Below are 20,996 nucleotides of genomic sequence, written 5' to 3' on the forward strand. Positions count from 1 at the left end.
TCCAGGGGAATTGAACCTGGGACATCTGTGTGCAAAGCAGGTGCTCTGCCACTGACCTACGGCCTCTCATCTGACCCCAGTATCCCATTTCTGCCACTCTGCCATGCATTCAAAGCTTTGGCACTGACAAGCGATTACAGTCCAACGCCTATCGAACAATTAGGACAAGGCCTGTTTGCGAATTAGGCGGCGTGTTTAGTCGTGCTTTTTTGGGGAAGAAATGAGTACACTCTGTTTTTGTACTAGTAAGCGCTTGTCACCTTTTTTTTTTAAATACACCCTAATTTATAGCTAAGTTGGCTTGCAATTGCAGCCGTGAGACAGATTGTGTGTTCCCAAATTACCTTGCAGCAAGTAGGTGCTCGTGAATGTCACATGTTGCGGGGAAATTCATCTCGAGTTAATCTTTCTGCAGTAGTTCCACATCTATCTTCATTTTGTGCCTAAAAGGGAGGAAAACTGGTCTTGTGGTAAAGGTAAAGTGTGCTGTCGAGTCGGTGTCGACTCCTGGCGGCCACAGAGCCCTGTGGTTGTCTTTGGTGGAATACAGGAGGGGTTGACCATTGCCTCCTCCCATGCAGTATGAGATGATGCTTTTCAGCACCTGTATCACTGCTGCCCGATTTAGGTGTTTCTCATAGTCTGGGAAACATACCAGCAGGGATTCGAACCGGCAACCTCTTGCTCGCTAGGCAAGTCATTTCACCACTGCGCCATTAGGTGGCTAGTCTTAATCATTCTAGCCTGTAATCTTTGCATATTTCCCATATATGTGCTTCCTTGCATTCCTGGAAGAAGGGTAGTATATAAGAAAATTAATATATAAATATGGGAAGGGGCTATAGCTCATTGGTAAAGCACTTTCCCCCCATACAGATGGTCTCGGGTTCAATCCCTGGCATTTCTAGGTAGGAAGAACCTTTGTCTGAAACCCTATGCTGCTTTCCGTCAGCATAGACAAAACTAACTTAGATGGGCCTGACCGCATAGGCAGCTTCCTACATGCCTCTTGCATGCGGATCATTCTGTGATTCTTTGCACTTTGAAGTCTCACGCAGTCGAAAGCTGGTTGGTCCTTGCTAGTTGCAAGGGGTCATGATTTTCAGCATGGCTCCCTGTGGCTGAAACGAAGAACATTCACTCCCAACCTCTAAGATATTTGTTCTGCATGTTGTAAATAGGTGTCTGTCCGAGGGGGCACTCCATGAGAATTATGTAAGGGGGGCACAGAAGGTCAAATTCAGCATGAGTCATCTAGAAGCTGGTTACCTAGACCAGGAGGGATATTTGGTGTGACAAATGGATTCATATGCGAGTTGGGAATCAAATTAAAACTTGTATTGTATTTTTTTTGTCTGGCAGCTGAGATCAAAAGGACAGGGATTTGTGTGGGGGTTCACGGTGGGGAGAAAATGCTTGTTAGAAGACTTCAGCAGTGTCCTATAAGGTGGGTGCTCCCTGTGATGCCATTATAATTAATTGCCAGTAAATTAATTGATTGGAGTTATTGGATATTTCTGTCCTTGCCTCTGATCTTTGCCAGGTTGGGAACTTAATGCAATATGAGTTGAGTTCTTGCTGTTGAAAGCCTGCGGAGTTTGTGCCACAGTAAAGACTTGGCTCTTTATCTCTGCGAGATTTCGTTGCTTTGAATAAAGGACTGGTACAAATACAATGAATATTTATATACCACTTTCCAACAAAAGTTCCAAAAGATGGCTCCCAGTCCCCAAAGGACTAAAAAAAGAAACAGAAGATAGACACCTTCAACAGCCACAGGGTGGATGCTGTGCTGGGGCTGGATAGGGCCAGTTGCTCTCCCCCTGCTAAATAAAGAGAGTGGCCACATTGAAAGGTTCCTCTTGCTCAGTTAGCAGGGGTTAGACTCAGGATAGAAACTCTGCATTATGTGTTCTGCTTAAGAAAAGAGGAACATGGGAAGCTGCCTTCTGCCGAGTCAGACCATTTGTCCAGCTAGCTCATTATTGTCTACACTCGGGGTTCTCAGCCTGTAGTCCTCCCGATGTTACTGAACTACAGTTCCCAGCATTCCCAGGAGTCTTTCCCAATAGAATCTTGAGAAGCTGCCCGGGATTGAACCTGGGACCTTCTGCATGCAAAGGGCAGCAGAGGCTTAGTCACTGAGCTCCAGCCCCATCCTGTTGTGAGGAGAGCTGGTCTGGTGGCAGGAAGCATGAGTTGTCCTCTTTGCTAAGCAGAGTCTGCCCTGGCTTGCACTTGAATGGGAGCCTCAATGTGAGTGCCATAAGATATGGGGCCGCTCTGGGAAGAGCATCTGCCTGCTTGCATTGCAGAAGGCTCCAAGTTCCCTCCTTGGCATCTCCAAGATGGGGCTGGGAGAGACCCCTGCCTGCAAGCTTGGAGAAGCCGCTGCCAGACAACCCTGAGCTAGATGGACCAATGATCTGTGTCTATATAAGGCAGCTTCCTATGTTCCTAATATCTACAGGACCAGCAGAAGACACTTTGCTGCCCATCATAGGGCAGCAAAATCTGCATCTCCATAGTGTTACTTCCCGGATAGTTTAAATGTTGTAGACCTTAAATAGTTGACAGTTTGTAGGTAGACTGAAAAGTCTGTTTCAGTTTTCTTAATGAGCCAGGAGCTGGCGTGGTGTGATGGTTAGAGTGCTAGACTAGGACCAGGGAGACCCCAGTTCAAATCCCTATTCAGCCTTGAGACTTGGGTGACTCTGGGCCAGTCCCTTCTCTCTCAGCCTAACCTACTTCACAAGGTTGTTGTGAGGAGAGCTGTAAGTATGTAGTACACCGCTCTGGTCTCCTTGGAGGAAGAGCGGGATATAAAATATAAATTATAATAATGGTAAGGTTGGCTTTTAGGTGTCCCAGGAGGAAAGGAGAAGGAGCAGCCAGGTCTTAACCACCGTGGCACACTTGCCAAATTCCTTCCATGACTAAAAATGAACATTTTTCCATTTCTAAGGTTTCTGCTGGGCTACTTGGAAAACGTTTGAGATTCAGGGAGGGAAAAATAATATGATAGGAGGTTTTAAAAATCCATATAAACAGGTTAAATATCATGTTAAACCAGATCAGTCTATGGCATCAGCAAAATGTGTATATTATTTTTAAGGGGGAAACTATGCAGATTTTATACAAATGAAGAGTGAGACGGTATGCAAAAATTTCCAGAATTTTTCCCCAGTTCAAAATTTTCTGGAAAACCTCATGTGCTAACTGGGCAAAGTGACCCCTGCTAACTGGGCAAAGAGGCACCTTTTACCATGGTGATTCTCTTTATTTAGCAGGGGGAGAGTAACTGGCCCTCTCCACCCCCAGCACAGGACCTCCAGTGACTGTTGCTGGTGTCTATCTTATGTTTCTTTTTAGATTGTGAGCCCTTTGGGGACAGGGGACCATCTTATTTATTTATATTTCTCTGTGTAAACCACCCTGAGCTATTTTTGGAAGGGCGGTATAGAAATCAAATTTAATAATAATAATAATAATAATAATAATAATAATAATAATGTGAATCCCCCATGCTGATAGAATATAAGTTTGTCTCAAGTCTTATAATTGCAGTGGTTGGAAAAGTGAAAGTTCTGTAGGGGAGGGGGGTATGCCTCAGTGACAGAGCACACATCTCCAAGCAGGGCTGGGAAAGACTGTTGTCTGAAACAATGGACAGCTGTCATTGTAAGCAAGTGTTCAATTAATCATGCCAGTGTTGAATGGTTGGTTGAAGACTCCGTAAAGACAGTTCCTATTGAACTAACACAGACAATGACATTTTGGGAAAGGAATCTAAAGCGCTTTTATGGCACATGGAGCTCCAGCACATGCGGAGCTTCTTTCATTGAAGTCACAGCCAAATTGCAGGTTGCGGAGCTCCATATATGCCTTGGAGCCCTTGACCCTGCAATAAACCTCTGGGTTTAAGGGGTATGCCTGAAATTGGATGTGCTTTAATAGGGTTTAGCAATTCCAACTGAACTAGCAAAGTAATTTGTTAGGCTAATTAACTTCCGTCTACTTAATGATCTATTGTTGCCAGAGATTGCTGTGTGACTGGTGTGTAGGATTACTTCTAGAGTAATCCAACAGGTGCCCAGGTGCAGGAACTGGAATGAAGGTTTTCCACCACCGCCGCCCCCAGAGACAGATGCATGGATTCTCTTGCTTTCATCTTTTCAACTTGGTGTTGACAATGAGACGTTGAGTAACTAACACAAGTGATTGTAAGAAGATCAAGGCTTTTATTGCTGAAGGTCAATGAGGCTTTGCTTTAATCAAATGTCAGAATATATTTCACCAACTCGGGCAACTTGCTGTTCTGGCCACTCCGGTCTTGTCTTGCTATAAATAGCTCTTGTGTGGGCTTCTTCAGTCTGAGATGAAGAACCTCCGACTGGCCTGTAGAAGCACTTCTGCTTGCAAGAGCTTCCCCATTTATTCCAAAAGGGGAAGGGCGGATGGTGCGTGCCTTCCTTGTACAGATGGACTTGCTTCCTATTTTGAGACGAATGGTAGGGTCACACGTGTGCAGGAGCTGTGCGTGTGAAACTGTTCCCTGTAGGAGGGATTCCCAGATGTTGTTGACTGTGACTCTACATGCTCTTGTTGAAAAGTGGTATACAAATACCCGTAGTAATAAGAGTCTTGGACAGCAGGTGCTGCGAAGGGGTGAGGCCTTGGGAGAGTGGACAGTAGGCTAGTTCCCACGATGATAATAGGGTAGGACAAGCAATTTATTTATTATTTCGTTTTCTTTGTGAACTGCTTTGAGAACTTGGTTGAAACGCGGAATATAAATATTCATAGTCATAGTCGTTCGCATTGGTGCAAAAAGACATTTTAGTGATGGCCGTAGAAAGATGTTGTAGTTTATATGACTGGGGCCCTCTTGCCAAATCCTTTTTTTTTTCTACAGTTCATTGACCTTTTTTTAAAGAAAGCATCTTTGAGATTGGGTTAAATACATTCACTCCCTCCTTGAATGCCAGTGGCTGTTGCAATCACTCATTCCTTTGCCGTCAATTGCTCATGTGGGCACTGTTGTCCCGGAAGTAATGCTGCTTTATCTGAAAGGTGTCAGCATTAGAAGTTGCACACTTTTGAGGATTTAAATCCAGACATGCTGCATTTGATGCTGTTGTGCACATTTGTACACATTTCCCCCATCCTGTTCTACGCCTTAAGTTTATACGTTCTATAAGATTCCTTGATAATTGGACTCGGCTATTTAGTCTGTTATTCACTCCGGTGATGGTTTATTGCATATTTCTGCATATTGCTGGTTACAGACCATAATAAAGACCTGAACTGAACCCACCCTGTTCTGTACTTTCGAACAAGTAGGGGTGTATGTAGTTCTGCAGAAGTTGATAATGCTCTGCGGGGATTCTGTAAGACTGGGGCTTGAGTTTAGTTGGCCTAAAACTACAGTTGAATGCACACTGACTTGAGAATATGCCCCATTGAACATGCTTCTGTGTGCCTAGGAATGGTGTGTTCAAACGTACAGGGGTCCTTGCGGAAATTCCCAGTTTCCCATCTGGGAAGAGGAAGTATAACTGGGAAGGAAGGTCACAGATACCTGAACATGTAAAAACTGACCTCACGAGAACTTGTTCTCGTCCCTCTGTAGCAGGGTTTTTTAACCTTGGGCCCCCAGATGTGGATGGACTACAACTCCCATTATCCCCAGCCACAGTGGACATGGCTGGGGATGATGGGAGTTGTAGTCCATCAACATCTGGGGGCTCAAGGTTAAGAAACCCTGCGCTACGGGACTGGAAAGGTGAAATATATTTTCTAGGGGTGCAACCTTTAAGTGATTAAAACCAGTTTGTTTTTTAAAAAAGAAAAATATATCCCTGAATAATCAGGCAGCAGATTTTTAATTCTTTTAAAAATAGAAGTGTTGATAAAAACTGCAGGTGGCAAGTGCCAGCCTAAAAGAGGCATTACCTTTTCTATCACACAGAAGAGAATGCCTCTTCCTGTCACACATGTCAATCTCAGGGGTAGGCAACCTTCAGCTGTTGCTGAACCACAACACTTATCACCCCCAGCCACTATTTATTGTGGAGTTGTAGTTCAGTTGTAGCCGGAGAGACAAGGTTGCCTACCTGTGGCTTACTGCTTCAGAATTATTGTTTATACACACATGGAAATTACATTGATTACTTGTATGGTGTTATGGTCCCCTGCTAACTTGGCAAAGGAGCACCTTTTTAACATGGTGATTCTCTTTACTGAGCAGGGGGAGAGCAACTGGCCCTATCCATCCCCAGCACAGCATCCCTCCAGAGGTGGTTGCTGGTCTCTATCTTGTTTTGTTTTGTTTTAAAAAGGTTGTGAGCCCCCTTGGGGACAGGAAGCCATCTTATTTATTTATTAATTCTCTGTGTAAGCCACTTTGGAAACTTTTGTTGAAAAGTGGTCTATAAATATTTGTGGTGGTTGTTTATACTTTTTAAATGGCTGTATTAGGATTCCTGGTCCTTCTGTCTCTTTGCCTGCCCTCCCACTTCTAGATTAAACTTCTGGATAAACTTAGTTATTGATTCTATGTAAACCACTTTGGAAACTTTTGTTGAAAAGCAGCGTATAAGTCGCCGTAGATGGAAGAGTTCAGGGTGGATCACACAGTTCAATTCACTTGAACACACAAAAAACAGACAAATAGAAAATCAGAAGTTGGGCGATAATAAGGAAAACACTACTATTATTACTACCGCAAATAATTATGTTCTGCTTGTCATCAAAAGTTCTCACAGCGATCTACGTAGAAAAAAGAAATAAGTATAAATAAGATGGTTCCCTGTCCCCAAAGGGCTCGCAGGCTAAAAAGAAACATAAGGCAGACACCAGCAAGACCCACCTGGAGGGATGCTGTGCTGGGAACGGATAGAGATAATTGCTTTCCTCTTGTGCTAAATATGAGAGAATCACCACTTTGAAAGGTGCATCTTTGCTCAGTTAGCAGGGGTAGAAATAGAATAAGAAAAACAACATACACAGAGGGCAGCAGATGAAAAAGCCAGTCAGATCCCAGAGCAACCAAAGAAGACAGCAGTTCTGCATGTTGCAGGAGAGTAACCACTTCTTAGCCAGCATTTTGGTAACTGCAATGCTATAATATTTTGTTACGATGAGAGTAACCTAGCATTGAAGGGATTGTTGAGACTCATTGTCCTGGGAGAAGAGAGGTGTGTTTACACTCCTGTTGTTAAATAATATTTACTTTGGGTTTGAAGAACATGCACTTCTTCTTAGACAAAGGCACACCTGCTATACTCAAGGGTGTTTTTTTTAAGCCTAACTCTCTCTCTCTCTCTCTCTCTCTCTCTCTCTCTCTCTCTCTCTCTCTCTCTCTCTCTCTCTCCTCAGCTTGTCCTACAAAGCACTAATCTACGGGAATTGCTGACAGCCTTTGAAAGATGTCTGAGTGAATGTGGCAAAATAGAAACAGCCTCCTATCAGCAGCACAAATAACAATCAAGCCTCGGGAAAACATGCGTGGCACTGTTGATGAGTAGCACATGGCTTCAGAGTGGAGGAGGAGGAGGAGGAGGGCGCTTCCTGTCCAGCTTCTGCTGATATCTGGACTTAATGCTTATAAGAAGAGATGCTAACTCACAGTCTGAGTCTACCAATGTGGCCGAACAGGACAGATCCGACAGCTACTTGACTGGCAGAAGGCACAGCGGCAGCTGCTATTTGGACCAGCAGAGACCTGTCTTCTTGCTTGTCACAGGAGAGGAGCACAGAGGCCAACTGCAATTAAAATGCCAGCGAAAGGCAAATATTTTTTTAATGAAAACGAAGGCTGCAAGATAACGGACCCTTTGTACGAGAAGTACCGGTACTCGAGTCAACAGCACCCGCTTCTCCTCTTCCTGCTCTCCATTGCAATCCTGTACTGTACGGCGCTGATCGTCATTTTTGCCAGCAGGGAAGGCGTGAGTATATGCAGCCCTTGCTCTTTGCTTTGTAGGGCCTGGGAAATCCAGAGGTATTTTGCATCAGTATGCAATCAGTATGCAGGAAGCTGTTGTGAGAAAGATGGCAAAAAAAAGTTGCTTTGCAACTCCGGTGTAGATGTTTAGTGCTGTGCTTCTGATTTCAGCTTATCAGGATAGAAAGTGGCACATTTTAAAGAGTTCAGTTGCTAAGCTTACATGTAATGTAAGAAGTGGTTTGCGAAACTAAATGGTTTACATTGTCCCCACAAACTCCCTCCAAGTTTCTAGGGGTGGCATATAAGATTCTCACCCCTTCCTAACTCAGTGCTAGAGCATCTGCTTTGAATGCAGCTGGACCCAGCTTCAATCCCTGGCAGCATCTCCAGGTAGGGCTGGGAGAGACTCCTGCCTGGAACCTTGGAGAAGCCGCTGCTAGTCTGCGTAGACTGTACTGAGCTAGATGGACCAAGGGTCTAACTCGGTCGGTATAAGGCAGCTTCCTACATCCCTATGTTCCTAAAGCGACTGGCTCAAGGTCACAGAGGATGACGCTTCAGTTCTTCGTCCTGTGGTTCAGGACTGCTTCCTCTGCAGAATCAAGAGGGGCTGATCCTTGATGCTGACTTCTCAAGACTGGCATTAAGAGTCTGGGTTTCCTCCTCTCCAGTGTTAGCACAAGGTTTGACCATCTAAAATACTTTTCTGTGTCCCCCACATCCCCCAAAGAAGTCTGAAGGATCGCACTATCAGGTATTTTGTCCGTTGGATCAGAGTGTGTTGGAGACTTTATGGTATCTTGGTAATACTTGTTTTATTTACAAATATACATAGGAAAATAGGAAGCTGCCTTATACTGAGTCAGACCATTGGTCTGTCTAGCTCAGTATTGTCTACACAGACTGGCAGCGGCTTCTCCGAGGTTGCAGGCAGGAATCTCTCTAAGCCCTATTCTGGTGATGCTGCCAGGGAAGGAACTTGGAACCTTCTGCTCTTCCCAGAGCAGCTCCATTCCTGGAGGGGAATATCTTCCAGTGCTCACACTTCTAGTCTCCTATTCATATGCAACCAAGGCAGACCCTGCTTAGCTAAGGGGACAAGTCATGCATGCTGTCACATACATATAGAGGCAAAGAGGCACCCAACAGGCACAAGAAAGCAGCACAGAGGCGAACTACAATTAAAATACCACATTTCCCCCCTCACATCAGGTCACCAAAGAAAGAGTCCTGTACTCCCAGAACTACTGGGTTTCTTTTTACTTACACTTACACACACCCCTTAGCTATTCACCTTTTCCAGCCCTAGGAATATAAGAAGCTGCCAGACCCTTGGTCCATCATCTAGCTCAGGATTGTCGACACTGACTGGCAGCAGCTCTCCGAGGTTTCAGGCAGGAGTCTCTCCCAGGCCTACCTGGAGATGCTTCCAGGGATCGAACCTGGGACTTTATGGTATGCATGCAAAGCAGATGCTCTACTCCTGAGTGACAGCGCTATCCCCAAACTTTCTCTTGGCCTTTAGCTCTCGTTGAGAAACATCAGCTTGCCAATGATAAATGAGGATGATAACTACAGATCCTTTGCAACCCTGCAAGAGGAGTTCCATCTCCCAAGTGCCTGGCAGTATATGCAATTCTATATCTGCTCAATTCAGACCAGACGCCCTGGCGTCCCTAGCAACTCCAGTTATATCCGTGCATGCCATTAAGATGTTCTCTCTTCCAAAACGAAATAAATATCTGTATGCCTTTGTACATGGACCCTGGCTTGGATATACTTAGGGACAAATGGAACCAGGAACTTACACATAAATTGTCACCAGCACAAGGGCAAGATATTTTAGGTAGTGTTAAATGCAGCTCAGTGGATCTTAAATTGCACCTTATTGAACAGAAGATTGTTTTCAGGGCCTGTTGGAACCCTCTACACCTTCTTGAGTCCTATCGGCTTCAAATACTAACTGCTGGAGATGCAGTAATCCTCACGCAAACTTAATGCATATGTTCTGAGAGTGTCCCATAGTGTGAAGCATCTGGAGGGAGGTTATTACCCGTATTAATCTAGTGATGGCTTCATCTCTTGCACTGAAGGACCTGAATGCAGTACTGGGGTGTATCCCAGCTGATTGGGGACTAAAATCAAGGTCGAAACCGTGGCTATGGAGAGGCTTACTGGTAGTCAAGAGATTAATACTGCAGTAGTGGAAATCTCCCACTCCCCCTAGAGGTGAGGAATGGGTGCATGAACTGCTCACGTTAGTGGCACATGAAAAATGGGCCCTCATAAAAGTAAATAAACCGGATCAGTGGCCCAAAATCTGGGACAACCTTCTTGAATTGATCTTAGAATAAAAACCCTTTTCATTTACCCACATCTGTTGGTGCAACAAGCCACCTAATGGCGCAGCAGAGAAAGGACTTGACTAGCAAGCTGGAGGTTGCTGGTTCGAATCCCCGCTGGTATGTTTCCCAGACTATGGGAAACTCCTATATCGGGCAGCAGCAATATCGGAAGATGCTGAAAGGCATCATCTCACACTGCGCAGGAGATGGCAATGGTCAACCCCTCCTGTATTCTACCAAAGAAAAACCACAGGGCTCTGTGGTCACCAGGAGTCAACACTGACTCGACAGAACACTTTACCTTTATTGGTTCAACGTTGTGTATTCCTTTCTCATTCCCTCCCTCCCCTTCTGCTCCCCTCCTCCCTCTGTCTCTCTCCTTTTTTTTCTCACCTCCCCACAACCAGCGCACTATGCAAAGACTGACTAGGGGAGGGAAGTTCAGGTTCGCGGGAGGGATGGGGAAAGATGTTTGTAAAATTGATCAGTGGTGAAAATTGATCAGTCTCTCCATGGTGCATTCATTGCTGTCATAATCGAGTCCATCCACCTTGCTGCTGGTCATCCTCTTCTTCTCTTTCCTTCAACTTCCCAGCATTATGGACTTCTCAAGGGAGCTGCGTCTTCGCATAATGTGTCCAAATGTCTCTTGGTCACTTGTGCCTCGAGTGAAAATTCTGGATTGATTTCTTCTGTGATCCATTTGTTTGTTTTCCTGGCTGTCCATGGTATCCGCAAAAGTCTTCTTCAGCACCAAAGTTCAAAAGTGTCAATACATTTTCTATCTCGCTTACAAAATGCCAAAAAATTTTTTAAAAAGAAAAAGAAACATCAACTGGTCATTCTTGGCAATTAACCAGCTATCTGCCAGCAAGTCATAGCAGTACTTTTAAGGAGTTTTTTCAAGGAATCTTGAAAGTAGACACATCTTCCAGATAATGCTTCTTTAGCATTTGCCACTGAAAATGCTTCCTTGCAATGCAATTGGATGGCATCTTTCTAAGATTTCCGTCTTAATGCATGACACACAACATTTTTATACCCTTCTGTGAATGTTGGCTATTCTAAGGGGAAGAGGTTTGTTACATTCTGATGCCTTTGGAAGTTCTGTTTAGCTCTGAGATTTCCTTCTGAAGGGGGTCAAAGCGTATGAATGCATGCATATTTTGTCCTCAGTTGGGTAGCTTCTTGCTTTCTTTTAAACAGGTGCCACATGAACACCTTTCCTTCATCATCACAGTGAGCATTGCTCTTGGGATTTTCATCATCATTTTTATCCTGGTTTACGTTGAATCTTTCTTTTGGTGCCGGTTGAAGCTGTTTGCTGTTGTGATTTGGATCTGCTTGCTGGCCATAGGATATGTGTCTATTTTTGACAAGGGAAACATTCCTCATCTTGCTGCATGGGAACAGGTACTTATTTTTTTTAAAAATCTGTGTCTATTTATCCCTCATTCTGAACTTCTCCAGCATCCATGATCTCACCTTTTGTCCCCTACCCTGTGAATTTGGGTAGACTTTGAAGTAGTGACTGACCCATATGAGTTTCATGACTGGGCAGTGAGCTGGCTTTGTGGTAGCGAGCATGAATTGTCCCCTTGGCTAAGCAGGGTCCTCTTTGGTTTGCATTTGGATGGGAGACTCCATGTGAGTGCTGCAAGATACTCCCCTTAAGAGGTGGTTCAGTGGTTGAGCTCAGTGGTTAAGCATCTGCTTGCATGCAGAGGGTTCCAGGTTAACTCCCTAACAGCATCTCCAAGTAGGGCTGGAGACACTCCTGCCTAAAGCCTTGGAGAGCTGCTGCCAGTCTGTGAAGACAATACTGAGCTAGATGGGCCAAGGGGTCTGACTCCGTAAAAGGCAGCGTCCTACGTTCCTCAGCCTGGGTGTGTCTCATGGGTGTCCTCTGGACTTTTCCCAGGGTTGGTGGCGGGTGGGGGTGGCAGCGGCAAAGGCTGCAGCCTTATACCCACTTACCTGAGAATAAGCCCCATTGAATTCAGTGCGACTGGTTCAATTGTGTGGGGGGTACAATTGCCTCCCCTCGCCCCCCTCAGCTGGACGCCCATGGTGTCTCTGTTCCTAAGTCCATCACTCCACCCCGTAAAGCACACTGGCTCACAATTGCTCTCCCTTTTATTCACATCCATTCAAAGCTGCCTTATAACCGAGTCAAGCCATTGCTCCATCCAGCCCAGGATTGCCTACACTGACGGGCAGCGGCCCTTCAGGGTTTCAGGCAGGGGTCCATCCCTACCTGAAAACACCAAGGTTTGAACCTGGGACCTTGTGCTCTGTCACTGAGCTTCAGCAATTCATATTTAAAAGGAACTGAATATTTCCAGGTTAGGGCTTTGGGGGCATTATTCTCAGACTCTGCTCAATGTGTAATAGAGTAATTTGTGTTCCCCCCTCCCCCGGCCATATGGCCCAAAGGGACCATATATGGTCTGAAGGGACCATTTCACACTGATTTTAAAAGAATTGCACCGGCTGCTGCTATGTTTCTGAGCAAAATACAAAGTCCTGATTATTACCTATAAAGCCCTCAACAGCTTGGGTCCAGGGTACTTAAGAGAGCACTTGCTTTGTCATGAACTAGGGATGTGCACAGAACCACGGAGGCGCTGTCTGGTGCCGGCGGGGGCCTCCCTTTAAGGGTGGGGGGGTTGCACTTACCCCTCCCGCTGCTTTCCCCCCACCTGCGCTCCATTTTTTCGAAATATTTTTGGGGCAGAAGCATTCCTCCCTGCCGTCCCTGTTGTTGCCCGGAAATAGTGATTGCGCGTGTGCTGGCCGCCACCATGCGCCCGTCCGACACACATGTTGCACGTTGCGTGCGTAACATGCACATGCAGCATGCAGTGTGCATGGCGGGCGCGCGGCGGCAGCAGGTGCATGCACAACCGCTACTTCCAGTGTTTCCGGGCAACAACGGGGACAGGGACGGCAGGGAGGAACCTGCCACCCCAAAAACATTTCCAAAAAATGGAGCGCCGGTGGGGGAAAGCGGCGGGAGGGGTAAGTGCAACCCCCTGCCCTTTAAGAACCAACCCCCAGCTCTGGACCACCGGACAGGGCCACGTTCGAACCAGTTCAGGGGCTTCTATAATGGTCTCTGGATTGGTTCGTGCACATCCCTATAATGAACCTTAAATGTCCCTTAAAAAGGACATTGTTGAACTGAAAAAGGTGCAGAAGAGGGCAACCAAGATGATCAGGGGCCTAGAGCACCTTTCTTATGAGGCAAGACTACAACACCTGGGGCTTTTTAGTTTAGAAAAAAGACAACTGCGGGGAGACATGATAGAGGTCTATAAAATCATGTATGGTGTGGAGAAAATGAAGAGAGAGAAATTCTTTTCCCTCTCACACAACACTAGAACCAGGGGTCACTCCATGAAATAGATTGCCAAGAGGTGTAGGACCAACAAATGGAAGTACTTTTTCACACAACACGTGATCCACTTGTGGAACTCTCTGCCACAGGACGTAGTGACAGCCAACAACCTGGATGGCTTTAAGAGGGGTTTGGATAACTTCATGGAGGAGAGGTCCATCAATGGCTACTAGTCGGAGGGCTGCTGTTTACCCACTTTCTCTCCCCAGGGATTTCTGACAAGCCCAGCCACCTAATGGCACATCAGGGAAATGACTCGACTAGCAAGCCTGCGGTTGCTGGTTCGAATCCCCGCTGGTATGCTTCCCAGACTGTGGGAAACACCTATATTGGGCAGCAGCGATATAGGAAGGTGCTGAAAGGCATCATCTCAGACTGCGCGGGAGGAGGCAATGGTCAACCCCTCCTGTGTTCTACCAAAGACAACCACAGGGCTCTGTGGTCAGCAGGAGTCGACACCAACTCAAGGGCACACTTTGCCTTTACCCAAACGATCAATCCCACTCCTTGGTTCTTTTACAGGTGCCATTCTTCCTCTTCATAATCTTCACCGTTTATACAATGCTACCCTTTGGAATGAGAGGTGCTGTAATCGTCAGTAGCATTTCAGCGCTGTCCCATATTGCAATCCTGATCATCGCTGTATCAGTCAACGGGGAACAGCGTCTTGTGTATCCGGTAAGGCAAAAACCTGAGACCAGTTCCCATCCCAAGCACAAGTCCCCAGGTGTTGGACTACAAATCCCATCATCCCCAGCCACAATGACCTTTGGTCATTGTGGCTGGGGTGATGGAAGTGGTTGTCCAATCCATTTGGAAGACTTCTGGATGACTGAAATTGTGTCCCCAGCTAATCTGGTAACTTTTTTGTTTGTTTGGAAACAACAAAAGCAAAGGCTTTTTCACACAGCGCATAATTAATCTATGGTGTTCTTTGCCACAGGATGTGGTGATAGCCACTAGTTTGGACAGCTTTTAAAGAGGCTTAGACAAATTCATGGGGGACAGGTCTATCAGTGGCTACTAGTCTGATGGCTATAGGCCACCTTCAGCCTCAGAGGGGAGCAACAGCAGGAGAGAGGGCATGCCCTTACCCTGTAGCCTGCGGGCTTCTGAGAGGCATCAGGTGGACCACTGTGGGAAATAGGATGCTGGACTAGATAGGCCTTGGGCCTGATCCAGGATGGCTGCTGTTAGGTTCTTAATGTTGAAAGCTGCCGTGTACTGAGTTGGACCATGTTCAGTCTTGTCCAGCATCGTCTGCACTGAATGGCAGGGCCCTCTCCAGAGATTCAGTCAAATCCAGATCCAGAATATTTCCAGAAGCCTCTGTAGCATGCCATCTTTATCAGATTTCGAAAGCTGTATGCCCAGATTGCCGGTGCTTGCCAGGCAATTGTGAAAATTTGCTGGCAGGGTGAAACCGGTGCATATTCTTTGCTGTTATAAAACCACGAGAATTTCCTTTTCCTGTCTCCAAGTAGTTGAGGAACACTCCCAGCCCCCTTCAGGAATAGCCAAATACTTTCTTCAGGATTTAACACAAAAACTAAAGCGATTAAAGAGCTCTCTGGTTCTCCTAGCTGTGAACACTTGCTTCAATTTAAACAGCTTGATACAGAGTCTGGTTTGTGTTGCTTTCTCTGCAATCCAACCTCTTTCTGAAAGCAATTACCCTGTTGCTGGAGACAAATAATGTCAGTGGGCACGATCCAATTTGGCAGGTGCCTGCTTAATCTTGCTGTAAACTGTGTCCAGATTCTACAACCATGAGTGCTGAAAAATAAAACCAAACCAAAAAAACTCGGAATGGCCTTAGCTGAACTGAAGTTTGTTTGATAGCTTGCAAAGTTTGTCCAAGATTATTTCAGGCTCTTGAATATGAGAAGAATGCTTTTCATATTCAGTTTTGCAAATCCAGTGAACTGGAAATTACAGGTGCAGTGCAAAAGCACAAATCATATCATGTAACACAAAAAGCCAGTGTATTTGTGGGGCCCCATGATTGTGTTGATCTTGAACCAAGGGTGTATTGAGATGCACCTAACTCTCTCCTATGGCTGTGGTAATGGGGCTAGAAAAGACCCTTAGGAGGAGAGCTGGTCTTGTGGTAGCAAGCATGACTTGTCCCCTTAGCTAAGCAGGGTCCTCCCTGGTTGTATATGAATGGGAGACTAGAAGTGTGAGCACTGTCAGAGATTCCCTTCGGGGATGGAGCCGCTCTGGGAAGAGCAGAAGGTTCCAAGTTCCTTCCCTGGCAGCATCTCCAAGATAGGGCTGAGAGAGATTCCTGCCTGCAACCTTGGAGAAGTCCACCACTGCCAGTCTGTGTAGACAGTACTGAGCTAGATGGACCTATGGTCTGACTCAGTATATGGCAGCTTCCTATGTTCCTGGTTTCCTGTGTACCTCACAGGGCAGTTGTGAGAGTAAAAGGAAAGCCATGTACAGCGTCCTGAGCTCTTTGGAAAGAAGTATGAGATTAAAATTAAACAAAAATAGAATGGACTGGCGTGCCAAGTGTGGACCAGTTCAGACCTGCATCTTTTCTATAAACTCACCAGTCATGACTGCCCGAATGCAAATGATCTGAATTCAGTCTCCTCCTTTTGGCTGGATTTCAACCCTGGAAAATGATGTGATTTTTTTTTTTTTTTTAAGCCCAGTACCTCACCAAACCACTAAATGTATGTGCTCATTTGTTTAAAAGTTGTCTCCAGCACATTGTGTAGTCATTCTGGGATTTAGAGGAAACTCAAGAGCAAATAAAACAAAACATGTTGCTTTGTAGTTGCTAGTAACCACAAATTGACTCAGCCTGAAGTCTGCAAACATCATCTCCACAGGGTGAAGGGGCGGGTTGCACTTAAAAACCAACTGACACATGAATGGTTGTAGGTTCTTTTCCATGACCTCTGTGTGGGCATACTTATTTTATTATTAATTTACTTATTTAGCATATTTATGTACCGCCCAAAATTCACGTCTCTGGGTGGTTTACAACAAAACAACACAGATTAAAACAATTCTAAAACAATGACAAATACTATAAGTCTAATTAAAAGCCTAGATGAATAAGTGTGTCTTAATAGCCCTTTAAGAAGTGGAAGTTTTCTAAATGCCACTTTAATGCATGCTGAGTGTTGATGTCTGCAAAGGATGTTGCTGAGTGCGTACCCCAGATGGTACTGACCATCCCAGCTGACTGATATATTTTAAGAACAAAATGTAGAATCCTGCCTGTGCTGTCAGCACTTGGCCAAGAAATCACAAAGTTTGGTAACTTGGTATTTCATCATCCATAACCATTATGTCAGGGAAATGGCAGCTTTACTGTCCCCACCACCACACCCGCTCTTCTGAGTTGCAAAGAGAGGTCAATTTTGCAGAAAGATGAAACTTGGCAAGGTGGGCTATTGGTTTCCAGTTTCCGCATTGGTTCATTCTCCCCCTATACAAATGCATCTCAAAGAAACCGAACCTACTAAAGTTTAATTTAGATGTAATTTCCCCTTTTTGCCTCTATTACATTGTACATATTGAATCTTCATGGGAACATATATGCACTGGATGACTGAATTTCCTTGGGCTTCAGTTTGCTAAGACTGGTTATTGAATCATGGCCTTCTCCCAAATAATGTTCCTTGCCCTCAAACACTTCAGCAGAGTCAACGCTTGGCTTTATATTCATTAATTTTTCTTCAATTACCTTTCAACTGAGCAAACACATCCTCCTGCGTGCGTGTGTGTGTGTATATATATATAATGATTGTTGCACTCCTATTAAAGTTCTAGCTTAAGCACACTCTTTGTAGAAAGGACTTGTTGGCAGTTAAATATACATTGCATTGACTGCCAGATGCAGTCATTGCAGAAGGCCGCGTTCCTGGTTTCAGGTTCAAATAGGGTGAAAAATTACACACCCCCTTGGAGCTGTGGGCAAAATGAAGCTTTGGCACAGAGCAGGCTATTCCGACTGTAAATGATCAATGCAGTGCCTCATCAATGGTTGATCAACTCAGAAGGAATCCCAGAATGCAAAACCAGGCAGCCGAGATGCTGAAAACCAGGGACACATTTCCAGATGCACATTCCTAAGAGCAAAACTAGCCACTGCATTAATAACATGCTAGTCCTTCCAGGTTCTTAGTTCTGTACTAAATGGAACAGGAGAGGTGTCCTGGATCAGAACTGCAGCAGGGGTGAGGGAGCTTTAACACTTTGTATTTTCTGCAGTTCTGATCACACTTGGGAGCCCCTCCCTGCTACTGTATTTACCTGCATCCAAGATTAGTTTCCTCCCAGTTCTTTCCTGTTAAATGTAGCAGGGTTGCCTTGAATTCAGAGTCCTCTCTGTTTTGGTTAAATACAGCTATAACCTGTATTTAACCTCTGTCTTTTAAGGCATTGTCAAATTCACAGTTGCTTTCTAGTCAGTTAAATATGGTACTTGATCCCAGGATAAAGCTTCTCCAGTGAGAAGCTTCCTCCTGGGTCAGATAAGCAACTGCATGGACCTGAATCTGGACTGGCAGTCTGGTAAGGGCACAGTGTCAAAGCCCTCTCCTCCTGCTATGGTCCTGATCCATAGAGGAGAGCTGGTCTTGTGGTAGCAAGCATGACTTGTCCCCTGAGCTAAGCAGGGTCTGCCCTGGATGCATATGAATGGGAGACTTGATGTGTGAGCACTGCAAGATCTTCCCCTCAGGGGATGGAGCCTCTCTGGGAAGAGCAGTAGGTTCCAAGATCCCTCCCTGGCAGCATCTCCAAGATAGGGCTGAGAGAAATTCTTGCCTGCAACCTTGGAGAAGCCACTGCCAGTCTGTGAAGACAATACTGAGCTAGATAGACCAATGGTCTGACTCAGTATATGGCAGCTTCCTATGTTGCTATCTTGGCACCTCCAAGATGCTGTTTTAAGAAGCTGCCTTAAACTGAGTCAGATCATTGGTCCATCTACTTAATATTGCCTACACTGGCTTGCAGAGGCTCTCCGCGTTTCAGGAAGGAGTCTTTCCCAGCTGTACCTGGAGATATTACAGACCAACCCTGGGACCCTTTCTCCTTTGCTGGAACTGCCTCCGAGAAACCTGTGTGTTGCCAGCTCTCTTACCTCCTTGGAATCCCTCCTCAAAGTTCAGATTTCCCATGAACATAGGTAATTGTATCAGACCACTGGTCTATCCCTCTCCGTACTGCCTACACTGATTGGCAGCAGCTCTCCAAGGTTTCAGGCAGGAGTCTCTCCCAGCCCTACCTGGAGATGCTGCCAGGGATTGAACCGGGGGCCTTCTGCATGCAAAGCAGATGCTCTACCCCTGAGCCAGGACTGCATCTAAATGCAGCAAAATTATGGCTTCTCCTCCTTTGCATGGGGAGGAAGGAGCATGTGAGTCCAAGGTTGCTTGTAGGTAATAAACTCTCAACTCTTGTGAAGGGCCAGGGAAGGGAAAAGGTAACTGGGTGCTTCAATGTGCAAGACTAGCAGGTCAGTGTTGTGACATTTGGGGCATTTTATTTCCACAGGTGATCGCCAATGTGTTCATTTTCCTTTGTGGCAACCTGATGGGTGCATTTCACAAGCATCAGGTGCAGGATGCGTCGTGGGATTTGTACAGATACACATTGAAATGCATCCAGGTCCAAATGAAGCTCAAGATTGAAAAGAGGCAACAAGTGAGTGAATAATTGCTTCATGTTCCATGTACATGAATGGGTCTTATACCGGGTCTTGACCAATTCCAGGCTCCAGAGAGCCATGGAGTCTAGAAATCTAACCATGGTGCCTAGACCAGAATATTCAGAGGTAGAGTTATTTAATACGATTTCTGTTTGTCCCGGGCAGTCCTGTTTCGGTTCCAGTTATGTTACCTGTGAAAGAGATGAAGAGAATTCAGAATGCCCCTGCTATCCACAGTGTCCATCATGAGGACTAGTAACTTTGTCAAGTGCCCATTGTCTGGCTCCTAAATTTTTGGGCTGGCTCATAGATCCATAGAAAACTTGTCAAGGCTTAACTTATACCAAGTCAGATTCATCTAGCTGAAGATAGATATAAGTTTATTCGGTCACTGACCAGCAAATAATCTAGCTGAATATTTTTCTTATGCCGAGGTTCTCAAATATGGGTCCCCAGATATTGTAGGATTACAACACCCATCACCCCCAGTCACAGTGTCCAAAGACAAATTGTACATGACAACAGCCATTGTATGATGGATGATGGGAGTTGTAGTCCAACATTATCTGATGAAGCACATTTGAGACCCCTCTGTTTTTAACAAATGGTATTGAACAGTGTTTTTGGCTTAACTAGGAGTAGCATGTTTTCCACACCTTAGGAATCCGTTATTTTTCATCCTTCCCACAAATGGCGGTATCTATAACTTTATATCACTGGCGGTGTCGTCTTTGTATTTCTCAAACACTCTTCCTTTCTCTGGACCACTTCCAGCCTCAGAGGCATGATGCCTCTGAATACCAGTTGAAGCGGAGCAGCAACAAGAGAGAGGGCATGCCCTCACCTCTTGCCTGTGGGCTTCTTGGAGGGATCTCGTAGGTCACTGTGTGAAACAGGATGCTGAACTAGATAGGTCTTGGGCCTGATCCAGCAGGGCTGTTCTTATGTTCCCATTTTCTCTTAGGAAAGCTTGCTTTTATCAATACTACCAGCTCATATCTCTATGGGAATGAAACTAGCTATCATTGAGCGTCTAAAAGAAACCAATGACAGGAAAAAGCATGATAACAACTTCCACAGCCTCTATGTGAAACGGCATCAGAATGTGAGGTGAGTCGTATTAACCATTTGCAAGTCCTGCAACATCTCTTTTTGTGCCAGCTTCCTAAAGACACCATCTCCAGTTAGTTATTCCTGTTGGTGGTCCAGTACCATGTTGAGCTCACCTTGGAGCAATCCTCTGCCCTGTGTGAAGTTAACAGTGGTCTAGTGCAGATGCAGCATTTCTTCCCTCCTCTCTCCCACACCAGTTGACTTCTTCCTTTCCTTTTCAAGGTTAGCTGTAGTCAGCATTACATCGGCACTGATATTTGATTGGTAGTGTATGATAACCATGTTTAGCAAGATGATTTCTAACCATGGTTTCAAACCCTGACTTAAAGGCTGAAACCAGGGTTAGTATCCAGTTTGCAAACGGTTCTTAAAGCTAACCAACTAATATTTGAACCAACTAATGTCAGAAACAGGGAAACTATTTCAGTAGTGGGAGAAAGGGAAGCAAGCAATTTCAGTATGTGTGTGTGGGAAGTTCTTGAAGGTGTCATGATCCCCATCTCTGTT

General features: G+C 45.3%; 1 protein-coding gene across 4 annotated transcripts in view; it reads left to right on the forward strand.

Annotated features, from left to right (window-relative positions):
* The window catches only part of ADCY7 (adenylate cyclase 7), a 97,729-nt gene that overhangs the window by 36,219 nt on the left and 40,514 nt on the right, over nucleotides 1-20,996 (forward strand). For 3 of the 4 annotated variants that reach the window (XR_008311239.1, XM_053270855.1, XM_053270857.1), the window contains exons 2-6: nucleotides 7,381-7,952; nucleotides 11,503-11,709; nucleotides 14,219-14,374; nucleotides 19,223-19,372; nucleotides 20,341-20,486. Coding sequence is in view for 3 of the 4 variants with exons in the window: in XM_053270855.1 (XP_053126830.1) it covers nucleotides 7,779-7,952; nucleotides 11,503-11,709; nucleotides 14,219-14,374; nucleotides 19,223-19,372; nucleotides 20,341-20,486 (833 nt within the window). In the remaining variant the exon portion in view is untranslated. Of the gene's footprint in view, nucleotides 1-1,364; nucleotides 1,448-7,380; nucleotides 7,953-11,502; nucleotides 11,710-14,218; nucleotides 14,375-19,222; nucleotides 19,373-20,340; nucleotides 20,487-20,996 lie in introns of those variants that run through there. The other variant, XM_053270856.1, reaches the window with a different exon arrangement.

Source organism: Hemicordylus capensis, chromosome 9, assembly GCF_027244095.1.
Source record: "Hemicordylus capensis ecotype Gifberg chromosome 9, rHemCap1.1.pri, whole genome shotgun sequence".
NCBI classification, from domain to species: Eukaryota; Metazoa; Chordata; class Lepidosauria; order Squamata; family Cordylidae; genus Hemicordylus; species Hemicordylus capensis.